The sequence below is a fragment of the Glycine max genome, chromosome 13, assembly GCF_000004515.6.
Source record: "Glycine max cultivar Williams 82 chromosome 13, Glycine_max_v4.0, whole genome shotgun sequence".
NCBI lineage: Eukaryota > Viridiplantae > Streptophyta > Magnoliopsida > Fabales > Fabaceae > Glycine > Glycine max.
The window spans coordinates 44,995,965-45,008,347 of NC_038249.2; the positions used below are offsets into that span (position 1 = coordinate 44,995,965).

Genomic DNA, 12,383 nt, shown 5'->3' on the forward strand with positions numbered 1-12,383 from the left:
TAATAATTTATAATAGGAGAATAATATTTAAAAAAATACTATAAATAATAGACTTAAATATGTTTTTATCTTTTATATATATTCGTTTTTATCATCTAGTTCCTAATAAATTTTTCTTTCAAATAAAATTCTTAATATTTAAAAACTTTTATCTAAAGTCTCTTTTTGTTAGTTGAAGTACATTATTTGCTTAGGTGACTAGTCACAACCTACATGTCACATGTAAATTTTTGGTTTGAATGAAATTATATGTAAATTTTTTTCATTTTTTAAAAAAATAAAAAACGAGGTTGTTTGATTCCTCCATCCCCTTTTCTTCCACCACCCTCTTCTTCTTCATCACCACCCCTAAAACCGCAACAACCCCAATCATAGGGTCCATTTGCGAGAGCAAGGTTGAGATGTCCAGCACTGAAATCATAGGCCGTGGAACCATTCATAGTGGCTTGATCAATCATCAAACAGTTCGTGTTGTAAAAAATCGGCGCGGTGGTCCAAACCAGAAGGCTCAATCGCACCAATCTGCACTGCCAGAATGTTGACCCTCGGCACCGGCACAAACCCATCTTCCTTCTCCTCCTCCAACCCCTTTTCTTCCACCACCCCTTTTCTTCTTCACCATCACTAACAAAGTCATCACCACCACCCCCAAAAACCATAACAACCCCAATCACAACCCCACTCAAAACCTTCCTATCAAACCCCTTCTTCCTCCCACCGGATTCCCCCTTTGTAACCCTAACATAAAAACCCCTACTTTAACCACCACCAGTCAAATTCTGAAAATCTGAAAGCAATATATAAGAATGATATTATCCGTTTTAATTAGCCGCTGTATTTGTAATCTTAAGTACACCAAAACTATCTTTAATCTTAATATTTAATTTATTCTGTAGTAGAATCCGGTATATCCTGACATCTTGGATGCTTGTCGTCTAATATATATCTAGATGAACAAAGCACATAATTTCGTGAATGCTGATTAAGGTATACACAAAATGAGATGAATTGTAGTCGATGGAGGAGACATTATGTATATACACGAAGGAAAGAGAAAATATATGAGAAAAAATGATAAATGTGATAAATGATGTTTTTTTTAGAATATATGATAAATGATGTGATAAAAAAAAATAGAGAGATTTTAAAAATCAAAATGAAGATGAAATGAAAAAAAAGTGAGCAAAGTTTATAATCTTTTTTTTTTTTTTATGTATTTTCGTATAGTACGTTCTAACCTATATCATATCTAATGCAGAAAATAGTTAGATTTTTGAAATGATTAGCAAATTTGGTTGAAAGTTTTGTCTGATGCAAAAAGAAGCAGCAGCAAATGGGAGTGCATCATTTTGCTCATATGTGATTTGGACCCATCAACTACATGTGCTTGTGTATACATATAAGGTACGTCGTCAGAGGAATGTGATGCATGAATAGTCTATTAATTGAGTATTGAGTGAGGACAAGCTAGATCGACGAAGACTCTCCACGTCCTCCTAGTTTCTCTCTTTGCTTTCCAGGCGTTGCTGCTTGCTTCTACTCATCCTACACGTTTGCGGACACAGCTAGCTGTCACTGGGTATTAATCACTTCAACATTTTATTTGTAATTTGTTTCTTACTGATCTTAATTACTCATTACAATTTACACATAATTAACTTGCCATGCCACCTATAATATTTCCTGGGAAAACGATTAGTATAAGATAAGATAAGAGAAAAACGTGGCATGTTGCATGTAGTAAGAGAGAGAGAAATATATGAATTAATTAACATATATCGTGGCTACGTACCTCGATCTTAATTTCATGCAGGCTATTCTTCAAGTACTGGAGCAACTCTGAGGAAAGTGAGTTTAAGGCCACCAACACATCCACGTCGACACTCAGCACCACCACCAACTCCTGAACCCGGTCCAGGACGAACTAGAAGAGCTCCTCCTACTCCAAGACCTTTCATTAATATTGTTGTACCAGCTAGTAATAATTCTGGTCCTTCTGCTGCGTCTGCATGATAGGAGCTCGATGGGTTGCCCTATTTTATTATGTGTGTGAATTAATGTATGTTTTACTCTACGTGCTTGGCCAAAATTAAAGACTTGAAGAGTTGAAGTCCTTCGCTTTCATTATTCTGTGCTTTAAGAAAGACCAACTTCATGTAAATTATTTATGTTCTGTTTGCTTGTATATGTGTATTCAAATATTAATTTGTTGGAGACTTTATCGAGTTGATGACCATGAGTGCTAATTTACTTGATATTTAACTGATGATCATGATCTGATATTTGGGAACTCGGTTTTGGATACGTGATTTTAACTCTTACATCAACATAAGAAAATTATAACTATTTGTGGCAACAAATAGTTATTCCATTACTAGCAATTAATTACTTATATATAATCAATTTTAGAAGATTAAATTACACTGATCTCGTGATATATATATTACACCATTCTAATATTTTAAGAGATGAAATATACATGTTAGTTAACTACACTATTCTAATATATGTCGATGTTTTCAATACCTTCAAAGTTTTCAAAATTTGGTTTTAGTTCCAAATTTTTCAAAATTTGAAACATTAATTTTATTCCTTATATGTATATTTTTTTAAATATTCAAACATGAGTCCCTCTACATAGAGAGAAAAAGTATATTAGCCTTAGGAATTAAAGTTTTATATATTTAAAAATAGGTTTAATTATTTTTTAGCCTTCCTATTTGTTTACTTTTATCCCACTGAACGATTCAATTTAATCTCATATTTTCAAAATCAAATCAATTTGATGCTTTCTATCCAAATTAACTTGACGTTATTAATATTTATAATTAATGACATTTTTAAATTGTCGCTAATTAGTGACAATTTTTAGTAATTAAAATTTGATATTTAAAATTATCCCTAATTAGTAATGATTTTTTAGCAACTATTTAAAATTGCCATTAATTATAAACACTAATCACATCAAGTCAATTTAAATAAAAAGGACTAAATAAACTTGATATTTAAAATACGCAATCAAATTAAATATATATATATATATATAGTGAAACCAATAAAAGTAATTAAGCCTTAAAAATGTAGGAAGAAAAATCATTGATTCTAAAAGTCGAGGACACAAACCAAAATATAGAATATTTTTAGGAACTAAAGACACCCTTTAACCCTTAATCAATTTAACTTAGCACAATAAAGTATTCTTTAAAAGATAAATGACACTCTCATCGATAAAGAGATGTGAGTATTGCAACGTTTTTTATAGTGTTGAAATATATAATTTAATTCATTTAACTTAATATCATTAAAGAATATTCTTTAAAATATTTAGATTTTTTCTAATTAAGACATACCAGATGGCAAAAAACATCCTGCAAACCAAATTTATTATTAATAGTATATAAAATACTAAAAATGCAATATTAAATGGAAAAAGAGTTTATGATCACGAATTTATTATAAAAATCAAATAACCTAGGAAATATATTTTTGTAAGAAAATACACAAATATATTAAAAAATTGTTTTTTGGCAACAAAATTACTCTTTAATAGAAAATATTATATTTTTTTATTAAATAGTATATAAATGGTGAAAAACGTGGTCTGTAACCATTATGGGATAAAATTGTACATTTAAAAATAAGAAAAATGTAATATTTAAAATTTTCAGGGCAGAGGAGTGTAAAAAAGTATTTTAGTCATAATTTAGTATGACTAAAATAAATAATAGAGCAAAAATTAGTATGTTTGCATTTGCCAAGAGAAAGAAGTGTATATTTTAACACAATAGAAATAGGTGTAAAATACTTGCATCTCTCATAAAATGGTAGTAAGATACTTGGGTCATTTCCATGGTATTCTGATTTGATATTGACTCTAGCTTTACTCATGTGTCTTATGTTGAATAAAATGATGTTATTTTATAAAATAATGTTAAATTTGCACCAAATGTTTTACTAATCCTAAGCATGATAAATCAACATTAGCACATTTAGTTTGCACACAGAATAAGATTTTTTTTTATAGAAGATTGTGTAATTTACTCTGTTTGTCCGAAATACAGTTCAGTTCTCATTTAATTTGACATGAGTATCATGATATATTTCACTTTAATTTTTGTGTGTATTTTGGATGCTAATTTTATTTTATTTTCTAATGTTATAAAATTATGATGCTATATTTGTAATATTATTTTTATGTATCACTTAATTATTATATTATTAATAATGGTTCAACTATAGTTAAATAATTGAATCTTGAACTAATATTTTGACTGATTTAATGATTGGTATAATTTTAAAAAAAAATGGTTTAAATAATAACAAGCTTGTTGAATTTGATTGAATTGAGAGTAGTTTGAAATCTAGTAAAAATTGTTGGACATTAAGAATTTGAAAAGAAATTTTTTAATTAATGTTTAATAAAAAAAGTCGCTGACTCAAGAAAAGAAAACTTAAAAATGAAAGAAATTTGTATTAGATTGTAAATGTAAATAAATAATTAAAGAATATTAGTAGTAATATTAAACTAATAATTGTGAGTAGTTTATGAGGAATGTGAAATGTGAAGATGGAAGTAGAAAGGAGGGATGAACACGTGGAGAGGGGAAGGTAGACCCCACACCGAACCCTTTAAAATGTCTACCTCGCCGCTAGGGCGCCAAAACCCCCAATCCTATTGTGCTCACAGCAACCCCCAATTTCTCTACTGTCAATTGCCAAAGCCCAAGGTATGTATGCTTTTCCTAACCCTAATCCCCCATTATCATTCTTCTTCTCTCCTCTCCCCACCTATTCCACCTTCTTCTTCTTCTTCTTTTTTTTAAATTCATTTCTTCAAGATTTAGGCTCTTTTTATTTTTATTGTTTTCCGATTCCTATGCTCTCGCCTTTCTTCAAATGTTTCTTTTCTCAGTTATATTATCTTTTTCCATCATGCTGATTATCATTCATTTCGTGTTTACGTGTTAAGGGTCGGTGTAAATTTGGGGGAAACTACTTGGACTCGATTTATGCAATTTCTTGCTATTCTTCATTTCAAGACTGGGGAGCACGTGAATTGGCAGTTTCGGTGGTGGTAATTTCAATATTTTTGTGCATGCTCAGAGGAATGTGAGACTTATCTTTACGGATTCATCCAGTAACATGCTCTGTAGAATCACTAGCTATCTATTCTATGGTTATCCTCAACTTGTATAATTTTTATTTCGCCGAATTTACTTGTCCCTTTCTTGCTTTTTATATGGCAGAATTATCCATCTTGCCCAACTGAAAGAACGAGAATATGCCCTTTGCTTCTGCTTCCATGGCAAAAAGGAGTGAAGAGCTAGGATTAAGCTTAATGAACACTGATTCTGCTAACCATGACAGGATTCCTGGTGGTTGCCACCCGAATGATACAACCGCCCCTCTGCCTCTGGTTTCACCATCTCCTTTCCCCCACTGGAATTTGCATGAAACATCTCAACATTATAACAATGAACCAGCTGGAGTTAATTCAATGATTGATTCCTCTCAGTTCAGAAGTTATCAGAATTTCCAGATGGACCATAATTACTCACACAGAGCAGAAGAACATAATTTCCTTCCATGCAGACCAGATTCTCGTTTTCCATGTCCAGAAGGATACATAGGGTGGCCATATCAATATGACAGGCACAATAATCTAGCAATCCCTTCCAATGTGAGGAATGCTTCCTTCAATCTAAATAATTTTGAGAAGCCTGACAATGGTGGGATGTGTGTGACCCCAATTTACGGTTCGGCTAGCAGGCTACAAATGGTCAACCCTACTGGAACAGCAATGAGTGCTAATATTGGTCAGCCTTCACTAGATATGAATTCGGGAATGGCTCTGTGTAATCCAAATCAAGGTTGTGTAGAACCATTGCTTACAATAGGAAAACATGATGAAAGATATATGACCATGGGTTCTGGAAGTAATAACAAAGAGTCCAAATCCAGTGCTGTAACACCAAAATTCAATGTGACTGGTAATTCTGAGAGGGCATTTCTTCCTCCAATCAATTCATATCACAATCATCTGGGTAGCAGAAGTTCCTTAAACCCTGGTTTTGACATGAATGACACCTTTTCTGCTTTTCAGAATGACAGTGGATTCATATCTGATTTAGCTCCTTCAGGCAATCATGAAGCTCTGTTTGATTCTATACCTGGTTTACGGTTGGGGCCATCATATGCTTTTCAATGGCCAGCTGCTGGTGAGCAAAACCGTTATTTAGGGCAGTTCAACAGGGATTTAGGTCTTGCAGGTGTGAAAGACACAAGTATGGAATTTACAGATGTAGGTCTCACAAATGGCCTTGAAAGATGCATGGATCTAAATTCATTGCCAATTGTTGGCAGTCAAACTATGCCTTTTGAAAGTCGACAGAGCTGGGCGAATAGACAGCTAGTTCCCTCTTCAAGTGGAGTAGTAACTGATAATTTGCCTACTGAGATGTTACCTAAAAATAATGATAAGTTCTCATCACAGTTTTTTTCTAGTCCTCCTTTAGCTGTGGCCACTAGAAGCACCAGAGGGCAAGATCTTTCAAGTATGTGTTTTACCACTTAATTCCTTATTTTCTGCTCATAAACATTGATATATGTCATATCTCGTTAAATTTTACTTCATTCTTGAGAAGCAGAAACGTATTTGATCATCTTTAGCAGTTTTGTTGATACTAAATGCAATTTAGTCATTTGTTCCTTTGCTTTTGTAAGTAAACATCAAATCTGTTTCAAATGTAGCTGATGATTTTTTTTATCTTGATTGTAAAGGGTTCTTTTTAAAGCCACTTTTGGTTTTAAAGGGTACTTTTTAATCTTTCAAGTTCTAGTAGACCACATTCTTCCATTTATTATCTTTGTATGCTATTCAGCAGAGATAATTAGATAAATTATCTGCCTCTGATTTGCAGTGACTAAAGATTTCTCTTAGAGACTCATTTTTTGGATTTATAATTTTTTTTTTCTATATTTGCTGATATCTGAATTATCTTTTTATAATTTTCTTTACATAAATAAAAGTAAAACAAACAGGATTTTGAACTCCTGAAGGGATCCCATCCCAAACTTCTCAGGTGGTACCTCTTGGGGGGGTTGTATAGTGTGATGCATTAGTTGATTACCATGTTTCTGCTTTATAAAATTAAACGTACTCTGCAAGCTACATTTTCCAGTAATTGAATTTAGTATTGTTCATGTTTGTTGAAACTTGAAAGATGTTCATTTAACAGTATCACCTGCACGTCTAAGGAACTGCTTATGGATTTTTAAAACTTTTTTGCTTGGTTTACTTATGGTGCTTCCTGCCCTTTACCATATGGGTGAAAAATTGCATTGTTTAGTTTTCATGAAACATGACAACTGTGGCACAACTAAGTATCAACAAGAGGCTTGATCATTTGCTAACTGTTTTTTGTATGATGTAAAGTGTTAGAGCATTTCATTTTATGCATATAGGGAGATATTACATGTCTGTAGATTTTTAAAAATTGCTGGTGAGTGAAAGGTCTATTATTATTTATTGACTAAGATTCATGGCCTCCTGTAGGTAATCCTGGTCAATCACAGGCAGGTGGTTCTATTCAGCAATCAAACTCTCTTCTTCGACCACAATCTACTTCTGGTGATTACCTTCTTAAACATATCATGCTATCCGCTCATCATTGGATATTTCTTTATTTTTATACAATGGAAGCAATAAACTAATTTATTCAGATGTAGGAATACAATCCGGAATGGGATATATGACTGCTCAAGTTTCAAGGCCATCCAACATGTCATCTCTAAAGAGAGCTGCTTCCCAACCACTGTCATCCACTGTCCAGAATCAACACAGGAAGACTCTACCAACTCAGTTCATACATCCATCAATTCCAAATTGGAACAGATTGGCTCCATCAGTCCCAAATACATCCCGAGCAATGTCTCCCTTGATCCGCCCAGCCCAATCTCTCACAGCCCAAGCTCCTCCTCACTCTGTTGTTCCTCCATCATTCCCGACGACTTGGACTAAATCTGTTCTTCAAGCCCCAAACACAACCCGGGCAATTCATCCCAAAATGCACACAGCTACATTTCTTGCACCTAATGACAAGAGAATCTCTTCTTTCCACCACCCCTCATCCCATACTTCACCTCGTACAAACCAATCTAACCATCAAATGTTGGCTCAGGCTTTGGCTCACCAACGTTTGAAGGCTCCAATTATACCATCTGCTCCCCGCATTGCTTCCAATTACATTAAATTTAAAGGTATTTCTTTGAGCTTCTTCATTTCTTCTTGCATATTTAACGCCTTCCTTTTGTGTCCTTCCATGATTGTTTCAGGAAGTTAATTTATTTGGTTTTCTTCACAGTATATCTAGGCAGACTTGCATCTACCTCACTGGTGCATTTAAACAGACATTGAAACTATGTTCATTATTCTGTTGAAGAGCATGATGTTGTTAGATTTCATATTCCAGTGAAATTGCTCAATTAGAAAAGCTTTTCATAAATTGTTCTTATCCTAATTCTCCTTCAGCTGAAAAGAATCCCAGGAGAGTCATTTTACTGGTAGGGTTGTTTTAACTGAATAATTCTGAGGTATGGCCTAATATCTACCAAATGTATTTCAGTAAAGCTAACTATTTCATCTGTGAGAATCCTGGGTCAAAAGAAACGGAGAGATCACTGAAATTCATCCAAAAATTGAACCTTAATTCAAGAGGCCTTGATACTCATTCCTTGCCTTTTGATATTCTTTTCTTTGAGTCATGGTCCAGTCATCTTACTTTATATGGCCTATGATGTCAATAATATATAAGCTGTCATGTTGTGGACAAGATTTCTGCCTTTTCTTTAAAATCTGGTCTATCAAGTATATGAACGGATTCTGAGTGCTTATAGCTCCGGGAAAAGAATAACGAAATTCAGGGATTAGTTTTTAAATCTAAACATTTATCTATGAAGTTTAAATTCATGGTGAAAGAATTAGCAAGTTGATGCCTTTGTAGAAATGGATATGGATTTTGTGGAGCATTACGTATTATATCCTAATGTGTTAACTTTATTCTGGTTCAGATCAAACAGCAGAACCAAGTGGTTATAAATGCCTTTTGTGCAAGAGGGATCTCTCCTACGCACCAGAAGGGCCTATTTCCCAGCCACCTGTTCCGCCTGCTACTGCTGTTCTACCATGTGGCCACACCTTTCATGATTACTGTTTGGAGCGAATAACCCCTGATGACCAATCCAAATATCCTCCATGCATTCCTTGTGCTCTTCTCGAGTAGTGAATTTAGGCTTACATTTTGAATTCTTCCTTTTTGATCTCAAAAGTTCTTGGTGGTAAGAAAATTGAAAAAAAACAGAATTTTGGAGAAGAGGTAGGCCATTATTATATCATAGTAAGGTTAAATTATATTTATATGTGAATGAATATCATAGTAAGGTCCGCCATGTCCGAGCATATAGCCGTTGAGGACATTAAACCTCAACGGCATAATTTATAGGCAAATTATGCCAACTATACATAATTTACCTATATATCACCTGACATTTAAAAAAGTTATTTTTAAACACTGCCGGTCTCGTATTGTCTTCTAGACGCCAACGTCATATTCTTTCACGTAAACAAATTCGAGAGTTGTGAGGAATTTGATCCGTTTGGTTTTAAAAGAATTGATGGTAATTGTGTTTGAGAATGGTGGTTTAAAATTGAATTTAGAAGAATTCATTTTATTTGGATGCGAAAATAAAATTATTTATAAAAAAAATTACAGCATCATGGAATTAGTTTTATTCGTTGGTTGAATAGAGTTCGAAATTAAAAATGAAGAACCGCTGAGGCCAGCCGTAGATTATTCATTATTCGGTAGAAGGACGAATACTCTGACACAGTTCAATATTATATTGCATCTTGCCATGGTCATGGTCCCATTACAATTCTCTTCTCTCTTCTCTTGTTGTTTGGTATTAGAAATAATTAAAGATGTTTTAAATGGCTTCTCTCCAGTCGGTGCTTTCCCCTATAATTTACTGGAGACTCTTTCTTAAGTCTTAACTTCACCTCCCTTATCGTATTGGGAAGTGAATGTGATGTTGGAAGTGTCACTGCTATCCCATCATTGAAATTGAAAAGGATTCATTTATCCAATTTCAATTTGTGAAAATATTGCTACATTAGCAGCTGAATCATTCCAGGACAATTTCAGATTTTATTTCCCACTTAAATCCATCCTTGTTTGGTTTGGTTTCTCCGTTTTGGATCTTCTTATGCTTTTCTCTTTGCTCTTAACCGGCAGGTGAGAGACAAATCTTGAAGTAACTGAATATGTACTTGTGACGTTAAGTTCTGGCACATGATTCCACTTCTGGATATACTCAGTATTTAGTGTGATTGTAGTATGGCACTTTGAAGAAATTGCCCCCTAGAACCCCCTTGCTATCATGATGATTCCGAAGTTAAACAATTTATGACTGAAAACTAATAATATGTATAAAAATCCAGGACCTTGCCAAAGCAATCATAATGTGAGGATATGTGATGTTAGCCAAACAGGGGACATAAATCTTTATTTCAGAAGACCTGTAGCAACCAACATTTGTAATTTCTCTTCTTTATATGGCTATATATATATATATATATATATATATATATATATATTATGGCTATGCCGCTGCTTATGTTGTCGTAGCCCAGTTCAAGAAACTGGCACCGAATTTATGGGCATAATCATATATTCCAAGTGCTCCTTCGCAAAGTTTGCACATTTGCATTTCGCTGCTTGATTTTTACCATGATATCTGCATAAATAAATACTACATAAAGCAAATTCAGTGTTTTATGCCCTCACGGTTCAACAACACAATACATAGTGCAAATTACACTAACCTTTTTTTTATCTTTTCAACGTTTATAATAACCTTCATTACAAAAACACACAAAGTAAATGTGTTTCTTGGTAATAAAAGTGTTAATATAATGTATTTTAAATAATTGAGGAGGGTTAATATGAAATTAAAAAGACAAGAATATCATGTGCAATATTAAGAAATCAGAGTTATAAGAGTTTTTATTTTAGTCCTGAACTTTTCTTGTTTTTCCTTTGTTAGCCAATATCTCCTCCATGTCCATGATCTTCTCTCTTGGTTTTTAGTTTGAAATTTTCTCATAAAAAATATAATTTTTTGTAATAAATATGTTTGGTGACGTGATAAAAATAAAAATAAATAAAAATGAAAGGTATAAAGCAAATATAAAAATTAGAATGTATCAAAATTTGGAAACCAATATTTTTTTTTTATAAACACATGTGCTGAATCAAAGTGTTCAAGTAAATATTGATAAAAAAAAAAGAGAGAAAGAAAGTGTTCAAGTAAATGATGTTTAATTAAATAAAGAGAAGATATATGTAAGTGGGAAGAGAAAGGCGTCAATGTGTGCCATTATTCATCCCTCGTGTAAATATATAATTATTTGTTAATAAATAACACTTAAAGAAATTTTAATTTTTTTAAGACAGGAATTAGAAATTACGGGTGTCCCCTGACTATTACTGAAAAATTTCATCCTTTTTTAATTAAAAGTATTAATATCTTGTAATTGAATAAGAATTCTTTACTTTTTTTTGAAATATCTATTAATTTTTTTATTGATAATTAATTTTTCTTAAAAAAAATTAGTTAAATATCTCTAGTAGAGTATTTCCTTTTAATCACTTTTTTTTTTTTTATTTACCAGAGTCCGATTGCTCACGCCATTCTTTACTTTAAACAAACACTAACAAAAAGAAAATAGAGTGAGTCAATGAATTAGTTTTTTTCTTTAAAAAAGTTGAGTTTGTTTTTTTATACGTTTAAATCAATTTATATGTTTAAACCTTTTAAAGTTTGCTCGTTTGACTTTTCCATAAGTTAATTTAAGTTTTATGAAAGAAAATTGTTTTATTTAACTGTTTAATGGATGAAATGCCATGTTTTTATATAAAAACCAAATGAATTCGTCAGACTGTTGATTGGTTTGGAGTGGAAACTCCAAAGTTGAAAGTTGAAAGTAGGCACCCTTTACGGTAGATTCTGTGAGAGGCCTCAACACGCCAATAAGATCATCGAAAGGAAACTCCAAAGTCCCTCAATCCAACTTACTTAACTACGTAAATTAATTGTTTACAAGACAGCATATAAAAAAAAAAAAAATACAAGAGTGTTGATCCATCCCTTACTGCACCAACAAAACAAACAGAGAGCACTTGTTTTTCTTTTCTCCATATGTGCACGTGACACCCCAATAATTTCTCACGCACAAAGGCCATACTTTCTCTTCATCCCATCATTGGCATTGCAAGTGGCGTTCACTCTTATTATGACAACAAGACCTTCAACTTGCAGAGGAA

General features: G+C 32.8%; 1 protein-coding gene across 6 annotated transcripts; it reads left to right on the top strand.

Moving 5' to 3' along the window:
* The first annotated feature begins 4,596 nt into the window (after window positions 1-4,596).
* Window positions 4,597-9,409, top strand: LOC100816300 (uncharacterized). Of its 6 annotated transcripts, none has more exons than XM_006595132.4 (6): window positions 4,597-4,727; window positions 4,970-5,149; window positions 5,247-6,554; window positions 7,556-7,630; window positions 7,723-8,259; window positions 9,070-9,409. In XM_006595132.4, exons 3-6 carry the CDS (start codon window positions 5,282-5,284, stop codon window positions 9,279-9,281), a joined length of 2,097 nt encoding a protein of 698 aa, XP_006595195.1. In that variant the 5' UTR covers window positions 4,597-4,727; window positions 4,970-5,149; window positions 5,247-5,281; the 3' UTR covers window positions 9,282-9,409. The 6 variants fall into 6 exon arrangements, with proteins under 6 accessions (XP_006595195.1, XP_006595197.1, XP_006595198.1 ...); XM_006595134.4 differs by having other exon boundaries at window positions 4,970-5,137; XM_006595135.4 differs by having other exon boundaries at window positions 4,970-5,109.
* The last annotated feature ends 2,974 nt before the right edge of the window (window positions 9,410-12,383 follow it).

Bases quoted from the DNA above. Each gene is read 5' to 3' on its own strand.
- LOC100816300 (XM_041008581.1), top strand. From the start codon at position 5,282: ATGCCCTTTGCTTCTGCTTCCATGGCAAAAAGGAGTGAAGAGCTAGGA. The intron at 7,631-7,722 runs GTGATTACCTTC...TAATTTATTCAG, and splicing joins TCGACCACAATCTACTTCTG to ATGTAGGAATACAATCCGGA. The intron at 8,260-9,069 runs GTATTTCTTTGA...ATTCTGGTTCAG, and splicing joins CAATTACATTAAATTTAAAG to ATCAAACAGCAGAACCAAGT.